Here is a 17,402-nt window from a genome sequence, read left to right on the forward strand (position 1 = left end):
GTATTTAGAAATCAGTAGCTAAAAGAAATTTAGAAATATATGGAAATTAAGCAACACACTCTTAAATAGCCAATGAATCAATGAAGAAATCAAAAGAGAAATTAAAAATTACTTTGAAATAAATAAAAATCAAAACACAACAATCCAAAATTTATGGGATGCATCTACATCAGTGCTCAGAGGGAAATTTATAGCTATCAATTACTATATTAAAAAGGAAGAAATCAAAACCTAACTTTCCATCTTAAGCCGCAAGAAAAAAAGAGCTAAATAAATCTAAAAAAAGAATAAGGAAGGACATAATAAAAAGTAGTGCACTAGGAAATAGAAAAACAATGGAGAAAAATCAACAAAACCTAAAGTTGATACTTTGAAAATATCAACAAAATTGACTAACCTTACATAAACTGACCAAAAAAGATTCAAGTTACTAATATTAGGAGTGAAGGATGGGATATTATACCAACCTTACAGAAATTTTTAAAAAATATTTTAAGAGAAAACTATAAATAAATGTATATCACCCAGCTAGATAATATAGATGAAATGGACACATATTTCGGAAGACACAAGAGTAGACTCAAGAATAAAAAGAAAATCTGAATGGTTCTATAAAAAAAAAAGAGTTTCAGTAGTAATATTAAAACTTTCAACAAAGTAAAGTCCAGGATCAAAGAGCTCCATTGGTGAATTCTGCCAAATATCTTAAAAAGAATTAATACCAATCCTTTACAAACTCTTACAAAAAATGGGGGAAAAGAAAACTTTCTCATTTCAAACTCTTAAACCAGTAATACCCTTATACCAAAACTAGGCAAAGATATGGAAAGAAAACAAACTATAGAACAATAGCTCGTGACTATAGATGCAAAAATCCGCAACAAAATGCTAGTGAACCAAATTCAGCAACATATAAAGAGGATTTTACACCATAACTAAGTGATATCTATTTCAGGAATGCAAGGTCGGTTAAACATACAAAAATCAATCAATATAATTCACCATATTAATATAATGAAGGGTTTAAAAAAAACTATACAACTATATCAACAGAGACAGAAAAATCATTTTACAAAATCCAACATCCTTTCATGACAAAAGCACTCAACATCTATGAATAGAAGGGGTATTCTCAACTTGATAAAGGGTGTCTACAAAAACACACAGCTAATATCATACTTAATAGTGAAAGACTGAAAATTTTCTTCCTAAGATCACGAACAAGATGAAGATATCTACTCGTGTCACTATATATTTGACATTGTACTAGAGTTTCTAGCCAAGACAATTAGACAAGAAAAAGAAGTAAAAGTCATTCAGATTAAAAAGGAAGGAGTTAAACTATTTCTAGTTGTGCTTGACATGGTCTTACGTATAGAAATCTTAAGGCATTCACTAAAAACTATTAGAATTAATGAGTGAGTTCATCAAGGTTGCAGTGTACAAGATCAATACACAAAAAGCAATTGTATTTCTATATATAGCAACAAACCATTCTGACAACAAAATTAATAAAGCAAATCTACTTACACAAAAAAGAATAAAATATTTAGGAGTAAGGTTAACAAAAGCACAAAACTTACACTGTGAAGACTACGGAGCATTGTTAAGAGAAATTAAAGGAGACATAATTATATGACAAGACTTCCCATGTTAATGGATCTGAAGATTTAACATTGTTAAGATGGCAGTACTTGCAAATTGATCTACAGATTCATTGCACTCCTTATGAAAATTACAACTTGCCTTTTTTTCAGAATTTGACAGGCTGATCCTGAAGTTCATATGGAACTGCAAGGGATTCCAAATAGCCAAAACAATCTTGAAAAGAAAAAACAAACTTGGAGGACTTAAACTTTCTGATGGCAAGCAATGAGCATGCTCTATTCCACCAATTTTAAATTTTCATGATATAAAAAGGTTGAATTTAATGTTAAAAAGAGCTAATGTAAAACCTTGTTCAGATTCACTAGAGAGTAAGATACATTAATTGAGCTAAGATCATAGATTTAAATAGCATACTGTTTTTAAATTGCCTATGAAAAATCAGTACTTACAAAATTACTGTAATAGAGTGAATCAAACTGGCTATGATATCGGACACCCCACTGATCGCTAACTTAAGGTTAATTCCTCTTGATTCTGTAGGTATCTCCTACATTCCTCACTCTTGGCATGGTTGCTGCTTACGAAACCATGAGCTTGATCAAACAGGATGATTTTCCCATTTAGAAAAGGAATATTCTTGAGTCAAGGGTGTATGAGTGCAGTAGTTGCACTATCTTACCATATCATACACATGAATGCTGGTTAGGTATTTTGAAGGCTTACCAAAGGTATTTATTGAGATATATGATACAGCCAATTAGTGTTACCATACTGATTTGACTGCATTAGTTCAAAGGATTTATAAAATGTAAAAAATAAGGATTTGCATACTTTACTATTCTACTCATGCTTATTTCTCATTTCTATTCTTCAGATATTTTGTCTTAAAAATCTACAAATACTGAATCTGAGAAATAATCCTATCAAAGAAATCCCTTCTACAATTCAACAACTTAAGTTCCTTAAAACTTTCAACATTGCCTTTAATTTGATTACTACGCTTCCACCTGGGTAAGGTTGATAGATTATAAACACAGAAAATAAAGAGCTTATAATTTAGAAAAGGATAGATTTCCCTTTTGAAAGCAGCTAGCTACTTTTTAGCCATTTAATAATTCTTATTCTGTTCCAATTAGCTGATTCGCTTCTTATTATTGTGTTAAAAAAAAAAACCTACCAGCTACATAGATGGCAATTAATGTGAGGCTAGTAAATACACACCTGGACATCCATTATCTGAGTATGGATTAAATCACATAAAGAAGCTCAGGTAAGAACCTTATACCTATGCCTTGGTAGCCTTTTTGGATATGGAAAGAACTCTGAACTTGGAATTAAGAATTCTAGACTTTTAACTTCAAAGGTAAGAATTATCTATTTGACCTGGAGAAAGACACTTAACCATTCTAGGCCTCAATTTCCTAATTTATAAACTAAGAAATTACCTGTATTATGTCTATGATCCTTTAAACTCTAATAGGAATGTTGATACCCAGGTATAAAAGAGAAGGATTTTTTTCCATATGTGGACTGGTAATTAGTTAACTCTTAATGAAAGTTTTGAACCAAAACCTTAACCAAATGCCAAAACAAGGATCTCTTCCCAGTTAGATTTTAACTAATTGAATGTAAGTTAAGGGCAAAAAAGTTAGGAGCACAGGGACTGTTAAGTATTTAGTTGAATAACATTTTGCTAAAGAAGGTTCTTATAGTAATTAAGAGAATGCATAAAGTTCATTTATAAAACTGTTCATCCAGCATTGTTTGTATATAATTAACAATCCAACAAGATCTGCATTCATACACTGTAAAACTAGTCATTTAAAAAAGTAAAATGTAAAAATTATATCATTTCTATGTAAAAACACATATACACATCACACATTACACATAAAATATATTTAAAAAGAAAGAATAAGTACTAAGGAAGTAAAGATATTGCATTGTGGGTCTTATTTTTGTTTGACTCATCTATATCTTCCCAAAGTAACATAAATTGTACTATCCTGATGCCCTGCCTTGATACTAGAATCAGCCATTTGTCTTAGGGAACCCTATTTCCTCTTTTTTTTTTAGCTCTTTATTGGAGTATAATTGTTTTACACTGTTGTGCCAGTTTCTGCTGCACAACAACGTGAATCAGCTGTATTGATACACATATCCCCATATCCTCTCTCTCCCGCGTCTCCTTCCCACCCCTTGAGTTTATCCCACTGCTCTAAGCCATCACCAATCATTGAGTTGATCTCCCTGTGTTATGCAGCAGATTCCCACTAGCTATCTATTTTACATTTGGTAGTGTATATATGTCAATGCTACTCTCTCACTTTGTCCCAGCTTCCCCTTCACTGCCCCCACCCCGCATCCTCAAGTCCGTTCTCTACATCTACATCTTTATTCTTGCCCTGTCACTGGGTTCATCAGTACCATTTTTTTACATCCCATGTATATGTGTTAGCATATGGTATTTATTTTTCTCTTTCTGGCTTACTTTGCTCTGTATGAAAGACTCTAGGGCCACCCACCTAACTACAAATAATTCAATTTCATTCCTTTTTATGGCTGGGTAATATTCCATTGTATATATGTGCCACATCTTCTTCATCCATTCATCTGTTGATGGGCATTTAGGTTGCTTCCATGTCCTGGCTATTGTAAATAGTGCTGCAATGAACACTGGGGTACATGTTTCTTTTTGGATTATGGTTTTCTCAGGGTATATGCCCAGGAGTGGGATTGCTGGGTCATACGGTAGTTCTATTTTTAGTTTTTTAAGGAACCTCCATACTGTTTTCTATAGTGGCTGTACCAATTTACATTCCCACCAACAGTGCAAAAGGGTTCTCTTTCCTCTGCACCCTCTCCAGCATTTATTGTTTCTAAATTTTTTGATGATGGCCATTCTGACTGGTGTGAGGTGATACCTCATTGTGGCTTTGACGTGCATTTCTCTAATAATTAGTGATGTTGAGCATCTTTTCATGTTTGTTGGCCATCTGCATGTCTTCCTTGGAGAAATGTCTATTTAGGTCTTCTGCCCATTTTTGGATTGGGTTATTTGCTTTTTTGATATTGAACTGCATGAGCTGCTTGTATATATTGGAGATTAATCCTTTGTCAGTCGCTTCGTTTGGCAAATATTTTCTCCCATTCTGAGGGTTGTCTTCTTGTTTATGGTTTCTTTTGCTGTGCAAAAGCTTGTTTCATTAGGTCCCATTTGTTTATTCTTGATTTTATTTCCATTATTCTAGGAGGTGGGTCAAAAAGGATCTTGCTTTGATGTATGTCATAGAGTGTTTTGCCTATGTTTTCCTCTAAAAGTTTTATAGTGTCTGGCCTTACATTTAGGTCTTTAATCCATTTTGAGTTTATTTTTGTGTATGGTGTTAGGAAGTGTTCTAATTTCATTCTTTTACATGTAGCCGTCCAATTTTCCCAGAACCACTTATTGAAGAGGCTGTCTTTTCTCCATTGTATATTCTTGCCTCCTTTGTCAAAGATAAGGTGCCCATATGTGCATGGGTTTATCTCTGGGCTCATTATTCTGTTCCGTTGATCTATATTTCTGTTTTTGTGCCAGTATCATACTGTCTTGATCACTGTAGCCTTGTAGTATAGTTTGAAGTCAGGGAGCCTGATTCCTCCAGCTCCATCTTTCCTTCTCAAGATTGCTTTTTCATTGGAGGATGGTATTTAAAAAACAAGATCTGGGTGCTGGATATTCCTATTGTCATTGGGATGATATTGCTTCTAGACACTCTCAGTGGACAGAGATAGTTCGCTTATGCACATATACTAATCTGTGTGTACACACATATCTTTAATAGTTTCTGTGTACACACACACACGTACGCACAACTCACTCCCTGAAATTATGCAGACATAACTGTAACAAAGATCAAAAAAAAAGTTCTTATCTTTTTCTCAGTGGCTAGCAGAATAAAAATGACATAGAAAAGGCCTACTTTTAACTAACAGAATCAAGGTTTTGCCTTGTTTTCTTTTCCCCCAGATCTTTATTGGAGTATAATTGCTTTACACTGTTGTGCCAGTTTCTGCTGTACAACAAAGAGAATCAGCTGTATTTATACATATACCCCTATATCCCCTCCCTCTTGAGCCTGCCTCCCACCCTCCCTATCCCACCCCTCTAGATCATCACCAATCATCGGGTTGATCTCCTTGTGTTATGCAGTTGCTTCCCACTAGCCATCTATTTTACATTTGGTAGTGTATATATGTTGATGCTGCTCTCTTACTTTGTCCCAGCTTCTCCTTCTGCCTCTCCCTGTGTCAAGTCTGTTCTCTACATCTGTATCTTTTTTTCTTCCCCTGCCATTGAGTTCATCAGTACCATCTTTGCCTTGTTTTGATTCAATTAGTTTTAATTAGCCAGCATGTTCTTTGGGAAAACAGAAACCGTTTGGAAAAAAGAACCTAAGAACATACTTGTGAACCCTGACGTAAAAGCTGATTCTGGAAATGCACAAATTTATTTTCCCAAATTGCTATTTATTAAAGATAGGGATTGAATTACTTGGTATCCATATATCTGAAGAACAGGGAGTACTAATTTGATTTCATACCAACTTGGATAATCTACTTAACTTCTTACAGCTTCCATTTTTTAAATCTATAAATAATAATATTAACAATATTGCTGTGGTCCAGTGAAAGATCGTTCTAAATTGCCATGAACACATAGTAGGCGCTCAATAAATAATGTTTATATTGCTGTAGTGGTGATTAACATTATTACATGCAATTATTAATGCTAGCACAATCTTCCAAGCCATCAGCAAGGCTCTAGTTTAAGCAGCTCAATGATGTGCTGATAAATAAAACAATGAAATAAATATAAAACATTCTATACATCCTGAAAATTGTGATAGATTTGTTGCTAGTGGGGTATAGAGTATCAAACCAAACTGAGGCTGTCTAAACAGATTTTCTCTCTCAAATTGTACATAGATGAGATAAATTTCAACTCTAGAGCCTATGAATTTTCTTAATTAGCTTTTTCAGTGCTGCCTACAAGCCCAATTAAACATCACAATCAACAGGAATTTATCATCAACAGTGAAAGCCTAGAACCAGACTAGTTTTCCTGTAGTGAAGTAATAAGGGACGATAAAATGATTCTAGAAACTGCCTGAGGCAAGAAAATGAAATAACATAATTTTGAATTAAAAAAATGGAAGAGATGGTATTAGCATTTTCTTTACAGAGGTGAAAAAAATCTAAGGTGAACACTGAGCTGAAAAGGCTTTTTTATTTTTTTGCTTTTCTATTCAATCTCATTAATTTCTCAGAGCAAATGATTTTAAATTAACTGGGGTCACCATGCCTGTCATTCAATTGTGATTTCCTAAGCACTTTTGATGTGCAAGGGGCCGTGTAAAGCATTGGATATATAAATAGAAATGTAAAATTGAATCCTTGGCCTCCAGACGTCATAGATTAGGAGACAGACATTTATTACACAGTGTGATAAATTCTATGATAGAGGTAAGCAGAGAAGGGCAGAGGCAGCTCACCCAGTCTGAAAGATTCAGGGAAGAGTTCCTTGGAAGAGGTGACAGCTAAGCCAAGACTTAAAAAAAGGAAGGTGCTGATCAAAGAGTCAAGTTTGGGGGAACGGGAGATATGTGAGAACTGGACTAACTCAGGGAAATTTAGCAAATAAATTCTGGGCCTAAGGTTGAATATGGGGTAGTGTGAGAGGTGAGCTGGACGAGTCGTCTGGGGACAGATCATGAGGGCCATTCTAATCCACACTAAAATAGTAGGAAGTTAATGAAATATTGTGCTCATGATGCTTTAGTTAATAATCACAGAAGTAATTTTTCATCTTTAATTTTGTGTTAAATGGGAAAGGTATTTGAGAAGAGCATTCACAAAGAGGGGAGTATTTACTAGGGGTTTTGGTGAATGTCATACTTAGCCCTTCAATTCCAGTCTTCAACAAGCAACTCCCGCTCCCACCCGCTGGGAGACAGGGCTCTCTGTGTTAGCTTTTGTGTTCTTTTGTTCTTACTTTTAAGTACTTTGCTTAATGGAAAGAAAGACCAAAGATATTTTACCAGGAAAATCATTGCAACTGCACTGGGTTGAATGGTGTCCTTCAAAATTCATGTCCATGTGGAAACTTAGAATGTGACCTTATTTGGAAATAGGATCTTTGCAGATGTAACTGGTTAACACGAGGACATACTGGATCAGGGTGGGATTAGGGTAGGCTCTAAATCCAATAAATGGTGTCCTTATAAGAAGGCCATGTGAAGACAAAGGTGGGCACTGGAGTTTTGCTACCACAACCAAGGAACACCAAGGATGGCTGGAAACCAGAAGCTAGGAGAGGGGCACGGAATGGTTTCTCCCTCAGAGCCTCCAGAGGAACCAACTCTGCCGACACCTTGATTTCAGACTTCTGACCTCCTGTACTGTGAGAGAATAAATTTCTGTTGTTTTAAGTCACCCAGATTGTGATAATTTGTTATGTCAGCCCTAGAGAACTAATACAGCACTAAGAAAAAAATATCTAAATGTTGTTAGGAATTTCTCAGGTGGTTTTTTGGGGCTTTATCCACTCCAAACATTTCAAACCAGTATTAAGGGATAGATGAATCATTTTAGGAAAATTACTGTAATTAGACCATCTATAATTTTAAAAAGTTTATAAGTTTCAAAATCTTGGAAAAATATAGTTTCTTTATACTTCTATTTACTTAAGGATTAAATTCTTTATTCATGCCCAGTAAGGGTAAACCATATAATTATTTTTACAATTCATTTTCTTTTTCTATTTAAGGTTATTTTGCTTGTTTAATCTTGAGGAACTTGATATTTCCTACAATAGTATTGCTTTTATTCCAAATGAAATCCAGAAACTCAGGTATTTTGCTAGTAATAAGTACCCATAAGACATATGCCCCTTAAGGATGTATTAGGTGATGATTATGATGGATCAAATTGAGTCCTTTCATTTATTTAACAGCCATAAAATATATGAAGCATAAGGTTTACTAAGATGTAATTTGAATGAGTGGTATACAGTATTTTTAGACATAACATTTTCAGTAATTATTTAAAAGCTAGTATTGATGACCATCTTAATAGAATGACAAGCTGCTTTGTCCATTTAACCATGTGTGCACCAGTAATTCTTATCAGTTTACTTTTGTAAGGAAATACATATGCACAAAATGCTAGTAATACACAGTGCTTTAATACGAAGCTCCGCTTCTTTCTTGTACTAATTTATTAAAAGGCTCTGAAGTTGATCTCTGACCTTCTAGGTCAGTACCAACACTATTTTGATTATGGCTTTAGAATAAGTTTCATAACTAGTAGGGAGATTATTTTTCAATAATAGTCTCAACTATTCTCTTTAGATTACGATCTTTAAGATCATTTAATATAATTTTAAGCCCCTCCTGCCCCAAAAAACATAAAAATGTGTTGCTACTATGAATGTAATATCTTCTGTAATTTTCATTTCTAGTTGACTATCGCTAGTCACAACAGAGAAATAGAGAATACAATAGAATAAAGCCATTTATTTCTATACATTATTTTAAAATCAAACTATGTAAACAAGTTATCTTAGTTCTGATTGAGTTTTAGTAGATTCTATTTGGTTTCTAGGAGCATCATTTTATCTTCAGTAAAATGACACTATTTTATTTCTGCTTTTCTAGTATTTATACCAATTATTTAATTTCTCATGTAATAATTTTTGTATTTTAATAGGAGAATTCAGCCTGTTCACATTTGTTAGGACTGATATATTTAATTTTTTGCCTTCTGTTTTACTTTGTATTTACTATTTATTCACAGCCTCTTTTTCGTCTTTTCTTTCTTTTTCTTTTTTGAGATTTTTTTTCAGGATTCTGGTTGTCTTTTTTTTCTCCCTTGTTAATTTTGGAACTCCACTGGACTTTCCGAGTCTACTACTGGCTATCTTTCCTTGCCCAAAATTCATAAACACATTTTTCTTTAATATCTTATAAAAGCAAAATAAAAGCTTCCCTCAGCATGATGGTCTGTCTCCCCACTGCTGCCTTCCACAAACAATTGAGACCTTTACCTGAATGAATAAAAAATATGTGTCGAAATAAATTCTTTCTTTGTATCACTATACTATACTATATTTTACGGAGTGTAACATTCATCGTTCTACGTTTGAGATTATTTTTTTCCATAGTGATGACTTGTTGCAAAGACACAAAATATGTGCTTTAACTCTACTATTTACACAAATGCACTTATTTGCATAATAATATATCGGTTTGGTTACTTTTTAAGTTAATTCTGATTTTAAGAAATACTTAACACTTATTTTATTACTACTAAGTTTTATACCAATTTTGGGGAACATTGGGACAGATTCTACTTCTAGCTTTTAAAATATGGTTTCCTTTATTTGCAGATCACTTGAAAAATTGATTGTTGACGGAAATGAACTGACTAGTTTTCCACATGCAATTTTGAAGCTTAACCTGAAAAAAATCCTATTTGAGAATAATTTCACTAATCCTAGTTTTTGGAAGGAAAATTCTATGAATAGTCCGCAACGTCTCACTCAACTTACATCTTTGTTTTTTTCAAAGAATAATCTACAGAAATATTATAATGTGATCCCAGTGGAAATTCAAAAGTTACTAAAATGGTGAGCAAACTCTGAAGCTCTTTTTACCAAAACACACTTTTAAGCATTTAAAATATTCTTTATTACAGGACCAGATGATAGTTTTACTGTTAACACACACACACACACACACACACACACACACACACACCCCACACACCCCACACGCACCAAAACACACATGCAATCCTTCAGATTGCTCCTTCTGGCTCTTCAGGCATGATAACATAGTCTGAATTCAGCCCATCTTCTAATATTCTCAAGATAGTACTTAAATCCTATGTGAGGTACAGGTTGCTGAGGTATAGCTGGCAACATCTATACAGTTGTAGTGTAGGGTTTTTCTTTGAACCACTAAGGACAAAAACAGGGGTCGCCAGCCAGTGTGGGAATTATTGCCTATCTCAGGACTAGGATTCTTAAGCCCCACATACTATAAGTCCACTCAGGCTTATCCTTTATTTCCTTTAGGTGGTGTAAAGCTATTTTTATTGCACTACCAATCATTAGTGCTTGTATTACTGATATAACGAATATTTGTTGTATGCCTAAGTAAAATGGCTTTCCAGAAGTATATTAATCACCAATATTGATTGAATAAAAGGCAGAAAACCTGAACAGACTAGTAACCACTGGAGAAACTGAAAAAGGTAATTAAAACTCTGTCAAAAAGAAAACAAAAAAGGAACCAAACCCCAAAGTTTTCGGTTTTAATGCACTGAGATGTCAATGCTTATGAAATTTGAATGCACGTGAGAAAGTAAGAAAATCACCAAAGACAAAAACATTGAAAAAGAATTAAAACCTAACTAATGAGTGTAAACACAGATGGGACCAAGAGATTTGAATTCACCACAAAGCAGGGAAGCTGAACATGGCATTCCTGAGTGAAAGCTGTACCTGCAAAGGGGCTGGTGGCCCCAGAGCCGTGAATACTTCTCTTTCAGCAGAACAAATGTTTTTGAGAGGAATAGCCTCAATTTAGACACTGAAGATTCCAGAAAATTAATTTCAAATGAAAATTATCTCAAAATTTAAATTTTCAAATACATGAGGAAATAAACCACCATGAGTAAAAATTAGCAAAAACAATCAACAGATATAAATCTCCAAGAATCTAAGATATCAGAATTGTTGACAGAATATGAATTACCTACTTTTAGTGTTTAAAGAAGTAAGATATAATTTTTAAAATGGTTAAGGAATAAAAGACCATCAAATATGACCAGGCAAATATGAAAAAGAAATTTTAAATGAAATTAAATTCTAGAGATTAAAAGTGTAATAGTTGAAATTGGTGCATGGGTTAAACAGACAATTATCTATATATGAAGAGAAAGCTGAAGAAATTATTGTGTATATGCAGACAGGAGGCAAGGAGACAGGGACAGTAAAAGGAGAAAATTTAGCATATACTTAAGAGTCCCAGAGAATGTTGAAAGTAATTGTTCAATGAGATAGTGGCTGTAAATTCTCAGAAGTAATAAAAGGAGTGAATTCATAGATACTGAACACTCTACACAAGCCAAGTAAAACACCTTGTGGTGAAAGTGAAGAACACCAGAGACGAAGACTCAGAAATCAGCTAGGAAACAAAGTCACTTACAGAGAACAACAAACCAACTGACAGCAACAGTGGAACAGTAACTGAAGAAATGTTATTTTGCCCAGCAAAACTAACTTTCAATAACAAGGGAGAAAAGTGGCTTTGTCAGATAATAAAACAGAATTTATTCCCCATAGATTTTTCACTTTAGTGAAACTTGCAAAGAATGTGTATCAGAAAGAAGATAATCCAGAAGCACATTCTGAAATGTAAAAAGGGATAGACAGAAAGGAAATTAGAAAATATGGAGGTAAATAGACATGATCTCTGTGATCTATAAAGTAACAGTAAAACAAAGTCTGTGGTGTGATATTAAAAAGAAGATGTAGCTAAAATCAGACATCAAACAGAAACGTGATTTTTTTAAAAGATACCTTTTATGACAGCAATAAAAAACATAATGCACCCAGGAATATATCAAGTGAAGTATGTCCAAGATATTTATGGAGAAAAAGATTAAAACTTTACAAAAAGGTAAAGAAGGCTGAATTAAGGCAGAGAGATACACATATTCAGGTATAATAAGATTTAATACCAAGAATATATCAGTTCTCCCCAAACAGAGCTTTAGATTCAATGCAGTTCTGGTCAAAATCTGAACAGAATTTTCTGAGAAATTTGATAAGCTGATTATAAAATGTGTATGGAAAATCAGAGACTCCAAATAGCCAAAGCAAACCTGAAAAAGGAGCCTAATATTAGGGACTTGCCTAGCAGCTATAAAGACATAAAATTAGATAAAGTAATACAGTTGATATTACATGCAAGGAAAGACAATCTAACCAATGAAGAACATATAGTCCAGTTATGTTCTCACACACATGTGAATCTTGATAATGGAGAAAAATACCACTGAGGATCAGTAGGAAAAGGACAGACTTTTCCATAAATGATACTGAAACATTGGGTCATCTATAAATAAAAAATATATATAATTAGGTTCCTGCTGTGTATATGTCACCATCATTTACAAAATCATTTCCAATTGGATTAATGACTTAAATATGAAAAGCAAAACTTTAAAGCCTTTACAAGCAAGTATAGGAGACTATCTGTATGACTTCATAACAGAGAAAGATCCCTAAAACAAAACCCCCAAAATATAAACAGTAAAGCAAAGTTTCATAAATTTGACAAAAGATGTTTCCACATAATATTACACCGTCAATAAAATTAAGAGGCAAGCCATTAACTGCAAGAAGATATTGTAATTATAACTGTCTAAACATGTATCTTCCACAAATCAATAAGAAAAGACAGAACCCATATAAAAGTAGTTAAGTGCTGGGAATATACAATTCGTGGATGACGATATATAGATGGATGATGAACAGAAAGAATGTTAAATCTCACTAGTAATCAAGGAACTGCAATGTAAAATAGCAACAGCAGGTTTTTTTAATCTACCTGTCTTATCAAAATTAAAAAGACTGATATTAAGTGTTGGCTTTGGATGCCTGAAAACAGGATTATCAGGTACCACTGGTGGCACTGTAAGTTGGTGAAAGCTTTGTGGAAGGAAATTTGAGTGTCTTACATACATATTCCTTAAAACAGAAATTTAAGTTTTAGTACTGTCTTATAGAGATAGTTATACGTGAATACACAGTTAGAGCGATGACAACTGCAGACGAAGTGGGCATCCATAAAAGAGTGGTAAAACAGGGACTTCCCTGGAGGTTCAGTGGTTAAGACTGCGCTTCCACTGCAGGGGGCACAGATTTGATCCCTGGTCGCGGAACTAAGATCCTGCATGCCATGCGGTGCAGCCAAAAGAAAAAAAAAAGGAAGTGGTAAAATAAAATGGTGTATCTATATTTTGGAACATATGGTGCTGTTAATGAAGTAAAACAAAATGTATTGACATAGAAAGCTGTCCAAAACATTTTGTTAAATCAGAAAAGCAAGTTGTACATACAGACACATGCATACAGAGAGAACACATTCACAAAGATTCCATTTATGTAAAAAACAGTCATGTGTCTGGGAGCCAGAGGGCACAACCCCAACTATGAGCTTTAGTTATTCTGGAAAGGGGCATTAGAGTGATTTAAGGAAAGAATAAAGGGGAAATTCTGTGCTTTTTTTTCACCCCCTGTATATTTCCATATTTTGGGGAAATTTTACAAGGATGGGTTTTCATGCAAATAAAAAGTGACAAATGAATCACAAATAAAAGGGGCTAGAGAAGGAGCGATTACAACTACTGCTGGGAAAGTAGGGAAAGATCTAGGAATGAAATGGTCTTTAAGAAGAGTCTTAGAAGGACCGGTAAAATTCATATAATTGGAAATACGTGTTGTATGGAAGCGACATTCCAGGAAGAGGGAACCAAATGGGGAAATGAACCAAAGCTGAGTGAAAGAAGGAATGTGAGCAAAGAGAAAAGTGAATGTTCAGCCAGAACAAAATATCTATGAAGAGTAGCAAAAAGTAAGTTTGAAAAGGAAGGTTGGAGCTAGCTTATGGAGACCACTGAATGCATTGGGGTTTCTTCTTTAGGCCATGGGAGCCACTGCGGTGACAGGAGCAGACCTGGCAGCAGTGTCGCAGATGGACTAGAGAATTTTGTAAAGACCGAAATAAGTGGAAATCCAAAGGTGCATTGTCTGGTGAATACAGCAGATGAATCAGAACTTCCCAGCCAAACTGTAACAGTTTTTGCCTGGTCATCAAAGAAACATGCAGCCTTGCATTACCTGATGGAAGATTATGCGTTTTCTGTTGACTAATTCCAGACACTTTTTGTTGAGTACTGCTTTCAGTTGGTCTGATTGGGAGCAGCAGTTGTTGGAATTACTCCTTTGGTTTTCCAGAAGGAGCTCATAATAGAGGACTCCCTTCCAATCCCACCATATACACACGTTCACCTTCTTTGGATGAAGACCAGGCTTTGGTGTGGTTGGTGGTGGTTCATTTTGCTTGCCCCACCATCTCTTCTATTCCACAGTATTGTACAATATCCACTTTTCACTGCATGTCACAATTTGTGTTAAAAACCAAACGTTTTCATTATGTTTAAGTAGAGAATAGCATGAGGAAATATAAGAAGTTTTTTTTCACTTAACTTAGGTGGAACCCAAACATCAAAGCAATTAACATAACCAAGCTGGTGCAAATGATTTTCAACGCTTGATTTGGATATTTTGAGTATATTGGCTATCTCCTGCATGGTATAACGTTGACTGTTCTCAACTAATGTCTCGATTTGATCGCTATCAACTTCAACTGGTCTCCCCGACCATGGAGCATCCTTCAGCAAGAAATCTCCAGCACAAAACTTTGCAAACCACTTTTGACATGTTCGATCAGTCACAGCACCTTCTCCATACACTACACAAATCTCTTTTTGCATTTCGGTTGCATTTTTACCTTTCTTGAAATAATGAAGCATAATACGCTGAAAATGTTCCTTTTTTTCTTCCATCTTCAATATTAAAATGGCTACACAAAAATTCACCAATTTTGCTAAGTCTTTTTTAAATGCACGCTGATATGACAGCTGTCACAATCTAACAAAATTGTTTTGAATGACGTTAAAGACAACTAAGTGCTCCTGGAGCCATTTTATGGGGAAAAAAATGAACAGACCTTCTGGTCAACTCGATACTACTTTTGCGGAGGTCTCTGGATGGCGGCTCAGCTCTGGGCACTGCACAATGTCTGCACCTAGACTGATCCAAGCTCAGCTTCTGCTGCCACGCCAGTGACTCGGGCCCTATCCATCAGCACCTATTTGCTTCTTTTTTGACCCCTACAAGTTTTCTTTGCCTTTCGCCTCCCTATGTCTCTACCTGTATTCTATCATGTCTCTACCTGTATTCTATCACCCCAGACAGAGAATCTGCCTTTGTTGAGAGCTGGGTCAGAAGGCTCATGTTCCACAGAATTTTACCTTAACTTCCTTGAGTGTGAGAATGACAGAAATGTTTAATCAGAGAGATAGACTAAAGTTTCAAAAGTATTATTCAGTTCCACTAAACTATAAAGTCTTGATCGCACTTAATACTTGGAAGTCATCTTTACTAAAGCTAACTCGCTATGTTTTTTAACATCTTTATCGCCTTCCATTTTTCATTATTGTGCAAACGTCTTTGCATTTTTTGATTCAATTAGTATATTAAATATTACAATTTAATTTTCCATGTGACTTTATTAACACCAGGACTTAATGACCTCAAGCTTCATACACGTTGTAGCATGTATCCTTCCTTTTAAAAGTTGAATAATATTTCACTGTATGTATATACCACATTTTGTTTATTCGTTTGTTGAAGGACATCTGCAATGCTGCCACCTTTCGGCTATTGTGAATAATGCTATGAACATGGGTGTACAAGTAATCTGCTTTCATTTTTCTTCCAATTTCCAGAAGTGAAACTGCTGCATTATATGGTAACTAAATTTTTAATTTTTTGAGGAACAACCACAATGCTTTCTATAGTGGCTGCACCATTTTACATTCCCACCAGCAGTGCACAAAGGTTCCAATTTCTTCACATCCTCTACAACACTTATTTTCTGTTTTGCTTTTGTTTTTTATAGTGGCCATTCTAATGGGTATGAAGTGATATCTCACTGTAGTTCTCACTGCATTTCTCTAATTATTAGGGATGTTGAGTATCCTTTCATGTGCTTGTTGGCCATCTGTATATCTTCTTTGAAGAAAAATCAATTCAAGTCCTTTGCCTACTTTTAAACTGGATTGTTTGTGCTTTCTCTTGTCAAGTTGTACTCGCTTATATATTTTGGATATTAACCCTTTTAAAATACAATTTATAAATATTTTCCCCCATTCAGTCAGTTGACTTTTCAGTTGATGGTGTCCTTTAATGATCAGAAGTTTTTAATTTTGCTGGAATACAGCTTATCTATTTTTCCTTTTGTTTCCTTTACAAGAAACAAAAGAAAAAAAAAAAAAGCTTTTGGTTTCATTTACAAGAAATTATTACCAAATCCAATGTCATGAAGCTCTTCCCCTATATTTTTTTCTAAGAGTTTCATACTTTTAGCTCTTACAGTTAGGTTTTTGACCCAATTTGAGTAAATTTTTGTATATGGTGTAAGGGTCCAACTTCATTTTTTTTTATAGGTGGATATTCAGTTTTCCCAGGACTTTTGTTGAAAAGACCGTCCTTTCCCCACTGAATTGTCTTGGCAGCTTTACTGAAAATCATTTGACCATATATATGAGGATTTATTTTGGAGTTGCCTCTATATTTTTAAATAGCATCCTTGAGTCATTCTTCTTGTGTTTTCAATTTTAGCTATTATCTCTAAATTTCTTCCTTAGCAAGGCAGGTATTTAGGACTCGTAGCAGCCCTCATATATACACGTCTTCTTCCTCCAGCCTCACATTATAGTTACTTACATCCCGCTTAACACTGTAAGCATCCTATGCCTCACGTTACTGGCACTCCTGATCCCTCCCCCTTCCTTGCTTTAATTTTTCTCTGTAGCACTTACTATCACCTCATTTTATATTTTACCTAATTATTTTATTTAATATCTGGCTGGCCCTCTAGTATGTAAACTCC

At 34.6% G+C, this 17,402-nt stretch overlaps 1 protein-coding gene across 1 annotated transcript in view; it reads left to right on the forward strand.

The window, feature by feature from the left end:
* Window positions 1–17,402, forward strand: part of LRRC63 (leucine rich repeat containing 63) — a 39,196-nt gene that overhangs the window by 17,178 nt on the left and 4,616 nt on the right. The window contains exons 6-8 of the mRNA XM_057707205.1: window positions 2,483–2,619; window positions 8,420–8,503; window positions 10,040–10,279. Of these exons, the coding sequence (XP_057563188.1) occupies window positions 2,483–2,619; window positions 8,420–8,503; window positions 10,040–10,279 (461 nt within the window). The remainder of the gene's footprint in view (window positions 1–2,482; window positions 2,620–8,419; window positions 8,504–10,039; window positions 10,280–17,402) is intronic.

This window comes from Hippopotamus amphibius, chromosome 14, assembly GCF_030028045.1.
Source record: "Hippopotamus amphibius kiboko isolate mHipAmp2 chromosome 14, mHipAmp2.hap2, whole genome shotgun sequence".
In the NCBI taxonomy this organism is placed as follows: Eukaryota; Metazoa; Chordata; class Mammalia; order Artiodactyla; family Hippopotamidae; genus Hippopotamus; species Hippopotamus amphibius.